At 40.1% G+C, this 14,693-nt stretch overlaps 2 protein-coding genes and 1 long non-coding RNA gene across 4 annotated transcripts in view; 1 reads left to right on the top strand and 2 right to left on the bottom strand.

The window, feature by feature from the left end:
• Positions 1-673: 673 nt before the first annotated feature.
• On the bottom strand, positions 674-4,361 carry LOC111261623 (polyubiquitin-C). 2 transcript variants are annotated; one of them, XM_086968776.1, is made up of 4 exons: positions 4,263-4,361; positions 1,956-2,866; positions 1,315-1,770; positions 674-1,125 (listed from the first exon to the last, which is right to left on the bottom strand). In XM_086968776.1, the coding sequence occupies exons 2-4, from the start codon at positions 2,860-2,862 to the stop codon at positions 878-880; spliced, it is 1,611 nt and encodes a 536-aa protein (XP_086824902.1). In that variant the 5' UTR covers positions 2,863-2,866; positions 4,263-4,361; the 3' UTR covers positions 674-877. The 2 variants fall into 2 exon arrangements, with proteins under 2 accessions (XP_086824902.1, XP_086824903.1); XM_086968777.1 differs by having other exon boundaries at positions 4,183-4,292.
• A 3,779-nt stretch (positions 4,362-8,140) lies between these two features.
• Positions 8,141-10,565, bottom strand: LOC147753305 (polyubiquitin-B). Its single transcript, XM_086968778.1, has 3 exons — positions 10,428-10,565; positions 8,654-9,604; positions 8,141-8,413 (listed from the first exon to the last, which is right to left on the bottom strand). The coding sequence occupies exon 2, from the start codon at positions 9,599-9,601 to the stop codon at positions 8,684-8,686; it is 918 nt and encodes a 305-aa protein (XP_086824904.1). The 5' UTR covers positions 9,602-9,604; positions 10,428-10,565; the 3' UTR covers positions 8,141-8,413; positions 8,654-8,683.
• Positions 10,566-10,879: 314 nt separating this feature from the next.
• The window catches only part of LOC111261615 (uncharacterized), a 19,466-nt gene continuing 15,652 nt past the window's right edge, over positions 10,880-14,693 (top strand). The window contains exon 1 of the long non-coding RNA XR_002681108.2: positions 10,880-12,046. This is a non-coding gene — a long non-coding RNA (uncharacterized LOC111261615). The remainder of the gene's footprint in view (positions 12,047-14,693) is intronic.

Genomic DNA, 14,693 nt, shown 5'->3' with positions numbered 1-14,693 from the left:
AAGCGATATTTAGAATCAAAATGGAATAGAATATTACAGAAAGATGGGAATAACTGAACTTAGAGATCAATGTATGATTAAAAAGCAGCAACGAAAGATCGTTAAGGATGTGCTCATTGCGACAACAGTAGGGGATAGAGTCGAGCCGGCCATGGTTCCGCAAAGCAACGCTTAGTTAAATTTGTGTTGAAACTAAATATGTTCAGTCATGCGATTCGAAAGCCTTCAATAAAAAATAATTAGCCCTAATTTCTCCTATGCGTGGTTAGAACAAAAATTTCTATGCTCAGAAAAAACATTCGCTGACAGAAAAATTTTTGCTTTTAAGTGGGTTTTAGCAAAGCAAAACTTTGCTTCCTTTGGGGTCTAGAAAAACCGAAATGTTGGTAGGGCAAACGACGAAAAAGCACACAGAAATGGCTCGCATGTTTCTATCTCTTCCTGTTTCTATGACTGTCTAGTTCTTCGAAACTAATCGCACCTTACAGCATAGTTATTAGAAACTAATCGCACCTTACAGCATAAACTGTCACACATTATGGTTATAGTAATTTCAAAGTACAAGTAGCTATTAGCGTTTAATTCAGTTTTTACTGGAAGCAATCGTTTTTACAAGAAACAATCGTTCAATGGATTTATCGCATTTATCTATAGTATCTAAGTGATAACGGTGTTTAGTTCATGTTTTTTTCCTTTAAGATTGTTTATTTATGACATGATAGTTAATTTGTCACAATAATATAGCGCGCAAATTATGCACCGCCGCATATCACCAATTTTATTTGATCTGATCCAATTTTTAAGGCAAGACTGTAATATATCCGAACACCGTTTTTTTATTCTTTACTGAGGTTGCTGCTCAGTTCACCCATTAAGATTAAATAGTAAGCTGTCCTCCACGAAGGCGCAGCACCAAGTGCAGAGTTGATTCTTTCTGAATATTGTAATCGGACAGGGTACGTCCATCCTCGAGTTGTTTTCCAGCGAATATAAGACGCTGCTGATCAGGGGGGATGCCCTCCTTATCCTGAATTTTTGCCTTTACGTTTTCGATGGTATCCGAGGGCTCAACCTCAAGGGTTATGGTTTTTCCGGTCAACGTCTTAACGAAAATTTGCATTCCACCTGAAATTAAGTGCTATTTGATCAGTGCTTACTCCAAATAAATACTGCAAAATCTTTTTCAGTCCGATTTGCAAAATCTTTTTCAGTCCGATTTGCAAAATCTTTTGAAAATGTGTGGGAAAATCCGTGCTCCGCCCGTTACGCCTATACGTGATACCTAAAATGCCGCTTAATGATTTTGATAATTACCTCGGAGACGAAGAACGAGGTGGAGCGTTGATTCTTTCTGGATGTTGTAGTCTGACAGTGTTCTACCGTCCTCGAGCTGTTTACCCGCAAAGATCAATCGCTGCTGGTCAGGCGGGATACCTTCCTTGTCCTGAATTTTCGCCTTCACGTTCTCGATGGTATCTGAGGGTTCGACCTCCAAGGTAATGGTCTTCCCCGTCAAAGTCTTTACGAAGATTTGCATACCGCCACGGAGACGGAGCACGAGATGCAAGGTGCTTTCCTTCTGGATGTTGTAGTCCGATAGCGTGCGACCGTCCTCGAGTTGTTTTCCAGCAAAGATGAGACGCTGTTGGTCAGGCGGAATGCCCTCTTTGTCTTGAATTTTCGCTTTTACGTTCTCAATGGTGTCGCTTGGCTCAACTTCAAGTGTTATTGTTTTTCCCGTAAGGGTTTTCACAAAAATCTGCATTCCACCTGTTCATACAAAACACACCCGTGCGAATTTATAGATAGTTGTTTAAATACGCGTTTGTAGCGCAAGCGCAACACTAGCATTAACGCTCAAAAGTTTACTTTGTACTTTGTCCGGCTACCTACTGGTATGTACTGCAGGAACTGCAGTTCAAACATTTTTTTATCTATCTCCAAGAAACACTTACCTCGCAGGCGAAGCACAAGATGGAGAGTGCTTTCCTTCTGAATGTTATAATCGTTAAGGGTGCGGCCATCCTCCAACTGTTTTCCAGCAAAAATCAGACGTTGCTGGTCAGGAGGAATGCCCTCTTTGTCCTGGATCTTTGCTTTGACATTTTCAATAGTGTCGGATGGCTCGACTTCAAGCGTGATCGTCTTGCCGGTGAGAGTCTTGACAAAGATCTGCATTCCGCCACGGAGCCGAAGCACCAAGTGAAGCGTGCTTTCCTTTTGAATGTTGTAGTCACTGAGTGTGCGACCATCCTCGAGTTGTTTTCCGGCGAAAATGAGACGTTGCTGGTCAGGAGGAATACCCTCCTTGTCCTGGATTTTGGCCTTCACGTTTTCAATTGTATCGCTGGGTTCAACCTCAAGTGTGATAGTCTTCCCCGTGAGGGTCTTGACGAAGATCTGCATGCCACCGCGAAGCCGCAAGACGAGATGCAGTGTCGACTCCTTTTGAATATTATAATCTGAGAGGGTACGGCCGTCTTCCAGTTGCTTGCCAGCAAAGATCAGACGTTGCTGATCCGGAGGGATGCCCTCTTTATCCTGGATTTTTGCCTTCACATTTTCAATTGTATCGCTGGGTTCAACTTCAAGGGTTATGGTTTTTCCAGTGAGCGTCTTCACAAAGATCTGCATCCCTCCGCGCAAACGGAGGACGAGGTGAAGAGTCGATTCCTTCTGTATATTGTAATCGGAGAGTGTGCGACCGTCCTCTAGCTGCTTGCCAGCGAAAATCAGACGCTGCTGATCTGGTGGAATACCTTCTTTATCCTGGATCTTTGTCTTGACGTTCTCGATCGTGTCCGATCCCTCTACGTCTAGAGTGATAGTTTTCCCAGTTAATGTTTTCACAAAGATTTGCATTTTTCTGTAAAATTACACATATCATAGAAAGTCAGGTACATACTTCGTAGCCAATAATTTGCATACAGGCATATAGTAAATAATAGAAAACGAGACTGATCTCCAGTCATCGGCTAGATGTTACTCAACACCGACAGCTATCACCACCGGAACGCGACGGCGCCTAAGCCAACAATGACGAAACACAGTTAACTGCAAAGTTGCAAGTGAAAATTCCTAGGGATAATGCTAACGAAAGCAATCGCATTCAGTCAACGTTAAGTTACAAAACAGGACCAGTCTAGGTCGCCACTCTGTGGCAATATTCAACAGATTACCCAGCAGTCAGTATCGCCAATTCTGGCCACCTAAGCCGATGTGAAGGTCAAAACGAAACCATCTTTTGGTTCGTTTTGGCTGCTGCGTAGTTGTAGTGGCAAGCCTGAATGTACGTATAAAGGGCTGACTATGGTCACAGAATCTCTCCACGATTCACATCGACGCAAAATTGAGAGCAAACAAGTTTTATTTATAGAAGGTTCTAAGCAGCTGCTTAGGATTTACCCGAACAACAGCAACCAAGACACTAGAAGCTTCGATTGGATAATCATAAAATGAATAATTTTCCTAGCAAGCTGGGCACATGCGCCATACAGAGACAAACTTTAAAATTGTAACTCATCGTTACACAAAGCAGCTAGGATTACATTTTAGTCAACGTAAACGCAACCTGCAGCACTAGAAAATTCTCGATAAACACTCGTTTGATTTCGCGTTGAAGTTGCTTCATGGTTACACCTGCAAAGCCTTTATGGAGCAGCCTACAATAATTATCGAAACTAATGCTTATCAGGAAGTTCTTGAATTACGTTTTGGAGAAGATCCAGGCGGCAATAGAAGTACACACGAATGTTAGCAAAAACTTTTCCCATTCAGAGCAATTTCCCCAAATACCTCGACGAACCTCGAGTGCACCCCTTTTTCAGTCAAGCGACAACCAGCCAAGAATCCCAGATGGGGGTGCTAACTACTAGATGAGCCAAGCCCCTTTCGTCACCAGCGTACCTCACACTGCCTAGGCCTAACTTAAATATACAATAGAGTGAAACTACAGCCACCACTCGTTGTAATCGTTCCTCGAAAATTTCGTCTACAGAATGCACTAGCTACACGTAACAACCAGAAAGATCTAGGAACGGTTTCGTCGAATAGTGCTTGGATTTTAGCAGCCATAAAGCCACGGCGAGCAAAGGCTAGGCATCCCGTACACCCACACACAGCAAAAACGAATGACCGTATTTATTCGAGAGGCTAAAAACGAAAGACGTTCGTGAAACTCACTCTTAAACCTTTCACATACATCGAGTTTGGCCTCAAATAGGATAAATGCTTCAAGAAACTCTACAGAAATCAATTCTTACGCTTCCTTGACGATTTGCACAGCAAACCACGGTACAGCTACTACCGAACACAGTGGCCGACTGAATGGCCCTCTAGGTTCTGCTTTCGTTTATATAGCGCTGATGACGTCAGCACTGTGAGGCCGCCGATTGGTCCGCTTGAATCTGTGTCGCTGGCGCGGGCCTGGCAACAGATGAGTCACAGACGACAACCAATGAACAGGCACATTCGAGAAGCTTCGTAGCACGCGCCAATTTTGAATTTGAATGTTTGGCGCACAGGTGCCATTCCAGTCCACAGGCTTCTCGCAAAAAGAAAATCATTCCATATTATTGAGCCAGGTGATCGTTATAAAAGATAATGTGTTACGACAACAATACGTTAGTCTAAAATGAGGAAATATTACGGGAAATAATGATTATCTGTCTTAGCGAAATCAATCACATTAGTAAGTCGCTAAAGCTAACACAGAACAGAATACACTGTAATGCACTTACATCTACTAGATTATTCTCATTGTTTGACAATCTATTGTCTGTTTATCCCTTGCTATACAATTGAAATACCGAATATTTTTGCTATTCTATTTCTCGAGGTAAGTGGAAACAGTGTGTGATTTCGAATTTTGAGACATGCGACGATGTGCTGTATTTCTACTCACCTGAACAGCGCCGAAAAAGCAAAAAAATTTAGAATCATTTATTATTAAAACAGTTTAGTAATTTACTACAAGAAGCATTACGAGAACTAGTTGGGTCACTTTAAGCAAATTTAAGCAGGCGCCCAAACTCTAGCTAAAATAAGGTTGTCACCAAAAGGGAACTGCTAATCGACACTGGTGCCAGTCATTGTTCGGATGATGATCCATTATCCCTAGTAATTTGCCTCATTTGGTTAGCGCCGATCTTGCGGTTATGGGGCATCATTATTTCGCGTATTGTACAAACTAAGCTAGACGTCACATCGGAGCTAAGCGAATTGCGTACGGATAGCATTAACTCAAAATTTGGCATGACATTACTGAGATTTTCTAATAGCCACCATTGTCAACTCAGTAACATTAGTGATTTATTGTGTTCGGGAAGCTACGGGACACTCAGGAACAGTAGTAATTTTAAACTGAAACAATTTTCATTTCCTTTTTTCTCCGTAATAGCTTAACCCGTTTCTCCAAACTAATAATAAATGCACCTAACCTAACCTAACCTACACCCAAAGAAACCTAGTTTATTTATCTGATACAACTTAACTACTTGAATAAGATTGATAAATGCTTTTCTGACGTTTGCTGCAGGTAGGATCTGCAACGTATACGAACAGTGAGTGCTATGATATAAAGTATTTTCATGGACCTTGCTCAGCTTATTGTAGTTCTTTTCGAGTAGTAAGGTTGGCGTCCGATTCATAGCAGCCCTTATATTTTACGCAAGGCGTAACTAGCATTGGGCTGCGCCAAAACGTACGCGATAAATGGTGTAAACCTTTGTACATATACAGTCTAATATTTTAATTGAATTGGCGCTGTGCTTAAACAAAAATAGCGCAATAATAATAACGCACAACTGCTACCTAATTTAAACAAAACTTTTTTTCGCACCTGTTAATTTCCTTACTGACTTTGTATTAGTTCTTATAAGACGTGTCAGTTACTAGACAAAAAAATTACCGCGTAATGTGATCCTTTCCTTTATTGACAAAAACTAGTACAGAAAAATATTCCTATCAAATCAAATCACAAACCTGGCACTTAAATACATTTTCGATAGAATATAATACAAATGTACAGCGCATAGAATATCGAGAAAATTACAGGTTGCAAGAAAGATACAGGGAATAAGCAATCAGAGCGGGTTCCACTGCGGTAAAACTCGATGCACGATTACGTCAGCATAAAAGTGCATGCAAAAAGTTTATAGCTATAGCGCTTGCGTAAATCTCAAATTGTTTGTGTCTGGGTTAAACTCGTCATAGGCGTGCACACAAAACTGGGCGACATGTCACGCACTATAGCAGAAAACTTTTCGTTCAGAAAAAGAATTGTTTTTAATTTTGAAAACACGTTCACTTAGCTATCGATTATTATAAATGAGGATGCTCGTGAATCTTTTGTGATGTATCCTGTCGTAATAGATCTAACGGGAAGGTTGATGCCCGATAACATGTATTCACGTTGCAATGCCATTCCATGACACACGCCTGAATTTAAAATCGGCAGTTTCAACCAATATTTGAAAAAGATCCACTGTAAAAAGACCCATTTGTAAAAAAAGATTAACGCGTGCTGAGCTTGCCCAACTGTTTTCAAGATACAGAAAAAAAATCATGCACATATACATTTAGTTCACAGATGGACAACAAAGTACACAAAGGTAGCTGGACTTTGGATAGCTAAGACGTGTGCAATGACTGCGGAACAATGCCACTTTGTTTGTCACACATAGCACTTAGCATAACAGTGAGATGTGTACTAGGGGATCCTTTTATTTCATGATGTGTTTCTTTAGTAATCTGAACTTACCACTCAGTTCGTAAGTTCATGAGCTAACGCATCTTTCAGCCCTATTCACACTTACATCTTTGCCACACACGGAGCATGTAAGTAAACAAACCTAGTACTACAGAAACCCCCCAGTCAAAAAAATTATGCATTAAGAATTCACATACTTTCTATCAGTATAGCTTGAGCGTTTATATCCTACTGATACCGGAATGATGCCAATGTAGGTTTTTATCTATCACATATGCTAAATTGTACGTACAGTTGCGGCGGGAAAAGTTTATGCATTTATTTGGTCAGGAAAAAAAGAGTTTCACTGCTCTCGCGAAGAACGTAATATTTTTTGGCTAAAGTATAGCAGCAAATTGACATTTAGGGACAAATAATCGTTCTCGGCGTATGTTTGTCATCATTTGGGCTTAGCTCAATGAAAACGTGAGTTGAATTTAGTTTGAGTGGAAGGAAGCTTAATTAGCTACAAAAGCACTTACTCAACGCATCCTCTCAATTTTAAATATACTTGAACGAAATTAGATTTCGTCCCTCATCGTCAATGATTTTTCCACTTCAATGCAGAAATTCGTTGAATTCGGCAGAGGTCATACACACAGCTCATTGTACTCAATTTATAAAAATGAATGTGAAATTCAATGAAACTAATTTTCAGTTGGTTGATGGTTGACCGTTTTTCCCAAGCATGTTGATGAATGACTAACATACATATAACTAACATTCATATGAATCATCACAAACGACAAAATTAAAGAACGATGGATCCACGTGATTTTCATCTATCGTTATTATGTGTTATTGATTCATCTCGAAATAGACCTGGTCATACATATCACGTATCCTGAAGACTGAAACGGATATTTGCAGAGTAAGGTCGCACGCGTAAAACATTTTAACAAATTTTCAATTTGAAATTTTCAATTTCAAAAATCAGCACAGCAAGGAGTACTGCGGCATTTGTGGTCATTCACGCAATGATGATAAATGTTGTGCTTACTCAATCTTCGACGAAGAACCTTCTTTGTCCGAGTATAATTTTGCATATGGGAACTGGTCGACCAAACAAATATTCGGTTCCATTGCGTATTTCACTTCGAAGCAAACTTTTTCCGATATATACAACTATATATATATTTCTGGATGCGAGACCAGCTGTCTCATATCCATATACGTATTTTTCCACAGCTGATACGATGTCACGGTGAGCTTCAATTAAAAGGGGTCGAATGGGGAAATCTTGTTCTACCGACAAGGTTTGGATTATTAACGGATAACGGTATTTTCTTAACCCCGACAACAAATTCTGAAAACGTCAACTCAGCTAATATATTAGCTATTATAATATTTGGCTAGTATTATAATAAAAAATATAATAATAATAAAGCAACATTTTAGGTTTTTGTACAGTCTAACATTTATTTTGTTCTACACAATATGAATGGGGTATGTTTTAGATATTTATACAGGTCGACTATATAATTTGGTCGTAGTCAATTCAACAGAAAAAGTAATGTGCCTTAATTTCAAACTCTATTCGATGGTCGTATGTTTTGTCTTAAATTTTTTCTTGTCACACTTAAAAGGTCACTATGGTTCCTAGTTTCTTTAGGTTTTTTACCTTGGCCAACCCTGCACCTTCGACTCTGTAGGCCAACCAGACACCTGCAAAAAAGAAAATTATTATTTTAATACAAGTGACCCGGGTGGGCGACTGTTAGAAATCACTACAATTTTATTATCAACAACGCCATGGCCCGTCAACAATCACCCTTAAAACAGCTTGATTGAGTCTGAAACTAAAATGCAGTGCCGCAGCTTCGGTCGTAGAGACGCCCTGTTAAGGACAGTGACGTATTTCCTACCCGTATAAAACGTAACGTGGCGTTACGTTACGTAACTTACCTTTCGCGTTTCGCTTTTTTTAGATAGCCTTTATTTTCCTCCGCGGAGTCTGAGCACCAGATGAAGAGTAGACTCTTTCTGAATGTTATAGTCAGATAGAGTACGACCATCTTCGAGCTGTTTACCAGCAAAAATTAGCCTCTGTTGATCAGGAGGGATTCCTTCTTTGTCCTGAATTTTGGCCTTGACGTTTTCAATGGTATCACTGGATTCTACCTCGAGTGTGATAGTTTTGCCTGTGAGCGTCTTCACGAAAATCTGCATTCCTCCTCGAAGACGTAGTACGAGGTGTAGAGTAGACTCTTTCTGAATGTTATAGTCTGATAGCGTTCGGCCGTCTTCAAGCTGCTTGCCAGCAAAGATCAACCTTTGCTGATCGGGCGGAATACCTTCCTTGTCTTGAATCTTTGCCTTAACGTTTTCGATTGTATCGCTAGGTTCAACCTCTAGAGTGATCGTCTTTCCGGTCAGCGTTTTTACGAAGATCTGCATACCTCCACGAAGTCGAAGAACAAGATGGAGGGTGGACTCTTTTTGGATATTGTAGTCTGAAAGGGTACGACCGTCTTCAAGTTGTTTACCGGCAAAGATCAACCTCTGTTGATCTGGAGGGATACCTTCTTTGTCTTGGATTTTCGCTTTAACATTCTCAATTGTGTCAGAGGGCTCAACTTCCAGGGTAATAGTCTTTCCGGTAAGGGTTTTCACGAAGATCTGCATACCTCCGCGAAGTCTAAGTACAAGATGGAGCGTGGACTCTTTTTGGATATTGTAGTCCGAAAGAGTACGTCCGTCTTCCAACTGTTTTCCAGCAAAGATTAATCTCTGTTGGTCTGGGGGAATACCCTCCTTGTCTTGAATCTTTGCCTTGACATTTTCGATTGTATCTGAAGATTCCACCTCAAGGGTGATAGTCTTACCGGTTAGGGTTTTCACGAAAATCTGCATTACCTGTAAACATAGATGAGGCTACGATTAGCAATTTAATAGACATGCTAATACGTACGATACAATTAAATAAAAGCGTCATTGCTAGCCGGAATATGCCTATACATAGCAACGGCAGTTGTCAACGCAACCGATGACAAATACTAAGTTCGTTGACACAGGCTGTCAAGGCACAAACGAGCAATAGTCTACATATTAGTCGCACTCAACTACATTAATGGTATGAGTAAATTATACATAACATTCTGCGTTTTTACCCCCTTCATCTATCTAAGCATTTCTGATCAGCGGACATTATCGACACATTTTACACAGGTCCTAATTGCAAGCGATACTGTGTAGATTAGTATGATAATCTATATCCTCACATTGCAGGGTGCCGAACAGTAATGGTCGAAGCCCAGGCTGTATACCCTTGTATCCTCTGGCCTGAACACTGCAGAAAATCATGCAAATAATTTCACAGTATTTGCTAATTATCTATTACTATACAATTGCGAACCCCAGTAACTTGACATTTACGCTACCACAAAGCTACAGTACAGAAACCTGAAGCTGAGTACCAGTTAGATTCAGCTTGGATTGATTCGTTCAGTATTCTAGAAAAGTAGCCAAAAAAAAACCAAATGGCGACCGTATTCGAGTAACGGGATGAAATATCGAGTATTTTCCGCAATCCTAAATAGCACTCTCGTAGCTAAGATTGGTATCTAGTCGTGCCGAGTTAGGATAACGTTTGAAGTCTTGTGGGAACGACATGATTTTCGACGAGATGCCTAGGGCCTGCCAACAAGGTCGGCCAGGTGAACAATCAAATCTAGCTTACGTTTATCGTAGAGCAGAGACTTCTCGGGAATGTTCTGCCAACGCCCACACAATCTATCTGGAGCTGCACTGCGATGTAAGCAGTTGATGCACTCCGTTCACTCGTATATATAGCGTTAGTGACGTCAGCGAATGAGTGCATTCGTTGAGACTGATTTAAGAAAGCGGTTCCTGACGGCGATCAGCATTAGCCTAGAGGCGTGCCCCTTTCTCTCTGGCGCCTTCGTTTAAACTTAACAGACTTATGTAAATTTTTCGTTGTTTGATTTTATTGTCCTATTTTTTTGAAGCACCGATGATGTTTTTATGCCACTATGGGTTTTCCCATGTTTTCACTTGTATAAGATTTGCGACTTAGAGACAAAGGCCCCAATATTTAGGCCCCTAAGGCCAATTAAATGTGTAAAATTTTTATCATACTCAGCTAATGCTTACAGTTAGTCATATAATTTGCGTGTGAGTAACGTGATTAAATAAACGACATCTTGTTATTAGTTTTCCATAGAAGGGCCGAGATATTTTAATGATTAATTGATTTTTTTTATCTTTTTAATACGTATTGCTTTTTATTTGTATTGCAATATTTCCATTGTAGATACGTTTGTAGGGCTACATTTAACATATATAAAGAAGGCTGTAATTACAAGATTTTTTGAGACATTTTTTTTACCAGCATATCATTTTATATCGTCTTACGAATTAACTTCTAAGCGGCTGATACACATTGAATGTTACAGCTGGTGCTAAAATTTTGATTTGTTAGAGAATTATAAGACTGGCCAGGATGCACTGACGTGCGTCCGGGTTAACGGGCTCGCATCTAGTCTCTTGCTTATATACTAGCCTAGGGATTTGGTAAACAGTGTTCCTGATGACTATTTGAGATGCATAATGTGTTACAGGAAAATGACAAACTGTGTTATAAGTGGCGGGTCCTTACATAGCAATGCATAATTAAGCCACTTTGGACTATTTTTTAGCACAAAGGCCGTGCTAGAGAAACGTATTGTAGCACCCCTGTCCTGTACAATATGTCATTCTCAATGAAAGCACGTACAGGCGTGCCGGTAGGGGGCGTCTCGCAAAGCACAACTATGTATTTGTATTAATTGCAATAGATAACCGGTTAATTCATCACGACGCTTACAAGTAGCTTGCGTTGGAAAATTCTAGAAGTCAGCGCTCGGGATATCTCTCTCCTTTCAGCACGAGATATAATTACTGAAGAACGTCTCGTCTTTAGCGAAGGAAACGCAATATGAATGATTATATTTACAATTAATATCTAAATTGCACGAAAGTCCACACTGAATGTATAATTTCGCCTCTAACCATGGGTGTTGAAAAGTTCTGCCCCTCTGGTCAATACACAATGTATTGCTCTGATGGGCGTTCCGTAGAGTAAACTTTGCTGCTATCATCTATTGATTTGAATGATAACACTGGCTTCCGTAGCGAGATGTTTTCATCTTATAATATTATGATTACCCTAAACTATAGGCCATGTAGTGCAGCCTCTGGCCGCTTGCGAAGTACCAGCAGGTTTCATCTGTTTGACTAGACACGGGTAGACATGTTCTATTCTAATGCGCTGTTGTTATTGTGACTGAACTACCTTCTGTAAGTGTTTTTGCTATCCCAAAATTGTCTACGCCGAGTCGTTAATTTAATGAGAGAACTTCCTTTATTTACACACGTTGTGATCAGCCCTTTGTAAGCCGATAGAATTTTAGGCCAGAACTATAATATGCCTAGATTTGTTTTGACGTATAACGATTTAATCCGGTTAGGTTTCTACTGCAAAACCATTTATTATATGCAGATGAAATAATAGTTTTAAGAAAGTGTCAAAATTCTGTGAACGTTGGACGGGATAGGTGAGATTGGCCGAAGCCGGCAGCTAAGAATACCCAGTCTTATATGCTGCTAAAGCTCAATATGTGTGTGGGCCTATCTGTTCATATGACCCGTCGTCGGAGGTAAAAGTTAGCAACTATATAGTAGAATCAATGCGCCAGCGGCAACCCTCTGAAAAACCGCAGCGAAGTTTCAGGTAAATCCAATTACTCAGGGTGTTCTAAAACAGAAAAATATAAGTACTCGTTTTTCCTTGAGTGCTTATTGGGTTTTCTGTAAGCGTATATGCATATTGTTTATACGAATAGTGCTAGCAGTACGAAGTAGGAGACTGATGCAGTTATTTGACGTAAGCCTAATCACAGAATGAATTTGTGTAAAATAAAAGATAATTTTAGGCTCCCTGCTACTTATACCGTGCTAAGCTAGATGAACTGTCACTACCCAAAAATGACGCCATCGCCAAACCACGACAGGTGAGTTCGTTACTAGTAAATCCGTTGACCAAAGCCGGCAGCTATTGGGACTCACAAGCAGCTGAAAAGAAACAAATACGCACACAACTTATAATAAGCGACAACATAATTGCAAGAGTTGTGATTTACCAGCCAGCATTGATGTAGCATCAACGGCTAGAGGTCATAGCTGAATTACGTTAAAATCTATTGTTGATGGCACAATAGGGCGTAGGGTTAGAAACCGATCGCTAGCCTTCGCTTCGGCACGCCACGTAGATTAGTTTGGACTTTGATTCATTTGATTCATTCATTGATTTGTTTTTATTGAATAGCATGTATATATATATATATATAGTGATCGCATAAGATAGGATGCAGGTAACATATATTAGGGACGCCCTTAAGGTTTGACCCCCTAGCAGTAGGAGCTAAGGATATATCAGTGTTCCGTTTAATGAAAGAGGTTTCGATTTAGAAGGCCAATTTATATGAGATTTATTGTTAGTGCACGGTAGCACACTTACTAGACTCGATCAATGGCACTTTATAATAACTGGTCGTGCTAACTCGCGTTGTTCTAAAACATAAATAGTTGTTAGAACAGCTATAAAACGATGGATTGTCGATATAAATGAGTATAAAAACACAGCTCAAAACTAGTTTATGACCTGAAAGGATGACGACGCAACAGCTCAATGCCAATGCCCTTATGTTTGAGTCGTAAATGGTTCGAGTCGGATAAAGATCGAACGACTCCAGGCCAGAGTGAGCCCTTTCGATATTGAGTTCAAACGTCCGAAGCCCTAGGGCTAGTAACGAATATACCACCTAAGGCCGAATCGAACCGCTTTTGCTATTTTGTAACTGAGATGGAAATATTCGTATCCCAGGTAAAAGGCCGCTGGCCAGCGGCCTATGAGATTCACGTTATAAGTATATATACTTCTAAGCGTTTATCACCAATTCGTCTTCTTGGACAGCGTTTGAAAATCGTAGATGACTGACACAGCGAACCAAAACATCACCCGTGCACTAGTGCAAGCTAAATAGGCCCAAATCTGCCAATATTGAGCAATGCGTAACTCGCAGGATCGAAAACGAAGACACACAGACAATGTGATCTGTTATACATTATTGCCAAAACTGTACTGCAAACTTATAGAAGCCGACCAAAAACCCTACGCAAGACGTTACAATAACTTGAAGCTAGTCAGAATTTTCTCAAACTGCGACCTGCAAAACAAGTTATTTAGGATGCAAATCTATACATTTTGCGGTACACATGACGTAATTTAGTAATGGAAAATGTACCGCTGGTATCATTCTCACGATCGTAACTACTGTTATATGAATATAATCTTGTGATACGTACCCTTGCTTAGCCCCACGAGAGAAGCTCACCTTATAGTCGATAGCCGCATGATGCTGTAACTTGAAAAAGTGCACAACTTTACACCCTGAACGTCGGTTCTGACACTCCCTGATAACCGAATTACAAGAAAAATTTACTATGCATTCTTTGCAATAAGTCTATCCAGAGAAGGCCTACTCACGTACGCTCATTCGAACGTCCTTAGGTACACTTCGTAGAATTCTCTGGACGACGCACTTTAACAACAGCGTCCAGCTACAGAGTTACTAATTCTGTACATTCATTGATACGAGAGTAGCTGTCTGAAGTACATTAACGTCCGATCTGATCCGGCTGGTCCGAGACTAATTAGGAATGAAGTGGTAAAATCCAAAACATTTCCCAGTTAATGTTCTTTTAAACAGTCGAAAGCAACATGTATACATGGTAATAATTAAATAATTAGAACGTTTGTTCGGCCACTCAGTATCCATTAAATTATACTTGCATGTGTTTATAAAACGATACACATAGACACAACTTTCCGATCCAATATATATATCCGATATATATATCCAATATATATATTCGAAACGGCTAT

Source organism: Varroa jacobsoni, unplaced genomic scaffold (assembly GCF_002532875.2).
Source record: "Varroa jacobsoni isolate VJ856 unplaced genomic scaffold, vjacob_1.0 scaffold_573, whole genome shotgun sequence".
In the NCBI taxonomy this organism is placed as follows: domain Eukaryota; kingdom Metazoa; phylum Arthropoda; class Arachnida; order Mesostigmata; family Varroidae; genus Varroa; species Varroa jacobsoni.
This window is presented reverse-complemented; position numbering and strand designations above follow the sequence as displayed.

What these genes read in the sequence shown, in the direction of transcription:
- LOC111261623 (XM_086968776.1), bottom strand. Translation starts at nt 2,862, where the DNA reads ATGCAAATCTTTGTGAAAACATTAACTGGGAAAACTATCACTCTAGAC. An exon ending in TCTTGTGCTTCGCCTGCGAG is followed by an intron (nt 1,771 to 1,955) that starts GTAAGTGTTTCT and finishes TTGTATGAACAG; the next exon opens with GTGGAATGCAGATTTTTGTG. An exon ending in CCTCGTTCTTCGTCTCCGAG is followed by an intron (nt 1,126 to 1,314) that starts GTAATTATCAAA and finishes ACTTAATTTCAG; the next exon opens with GTGGAATGCAAATTTTCGTT.
- LOC147753305 (XM_086968778.1), bottom strand. Translation starts at nt 9,601, where the DNA reads ATGCAGATTTTCGTGAAAACCCTAACCGGTAAGACTATCACCCTTGAG.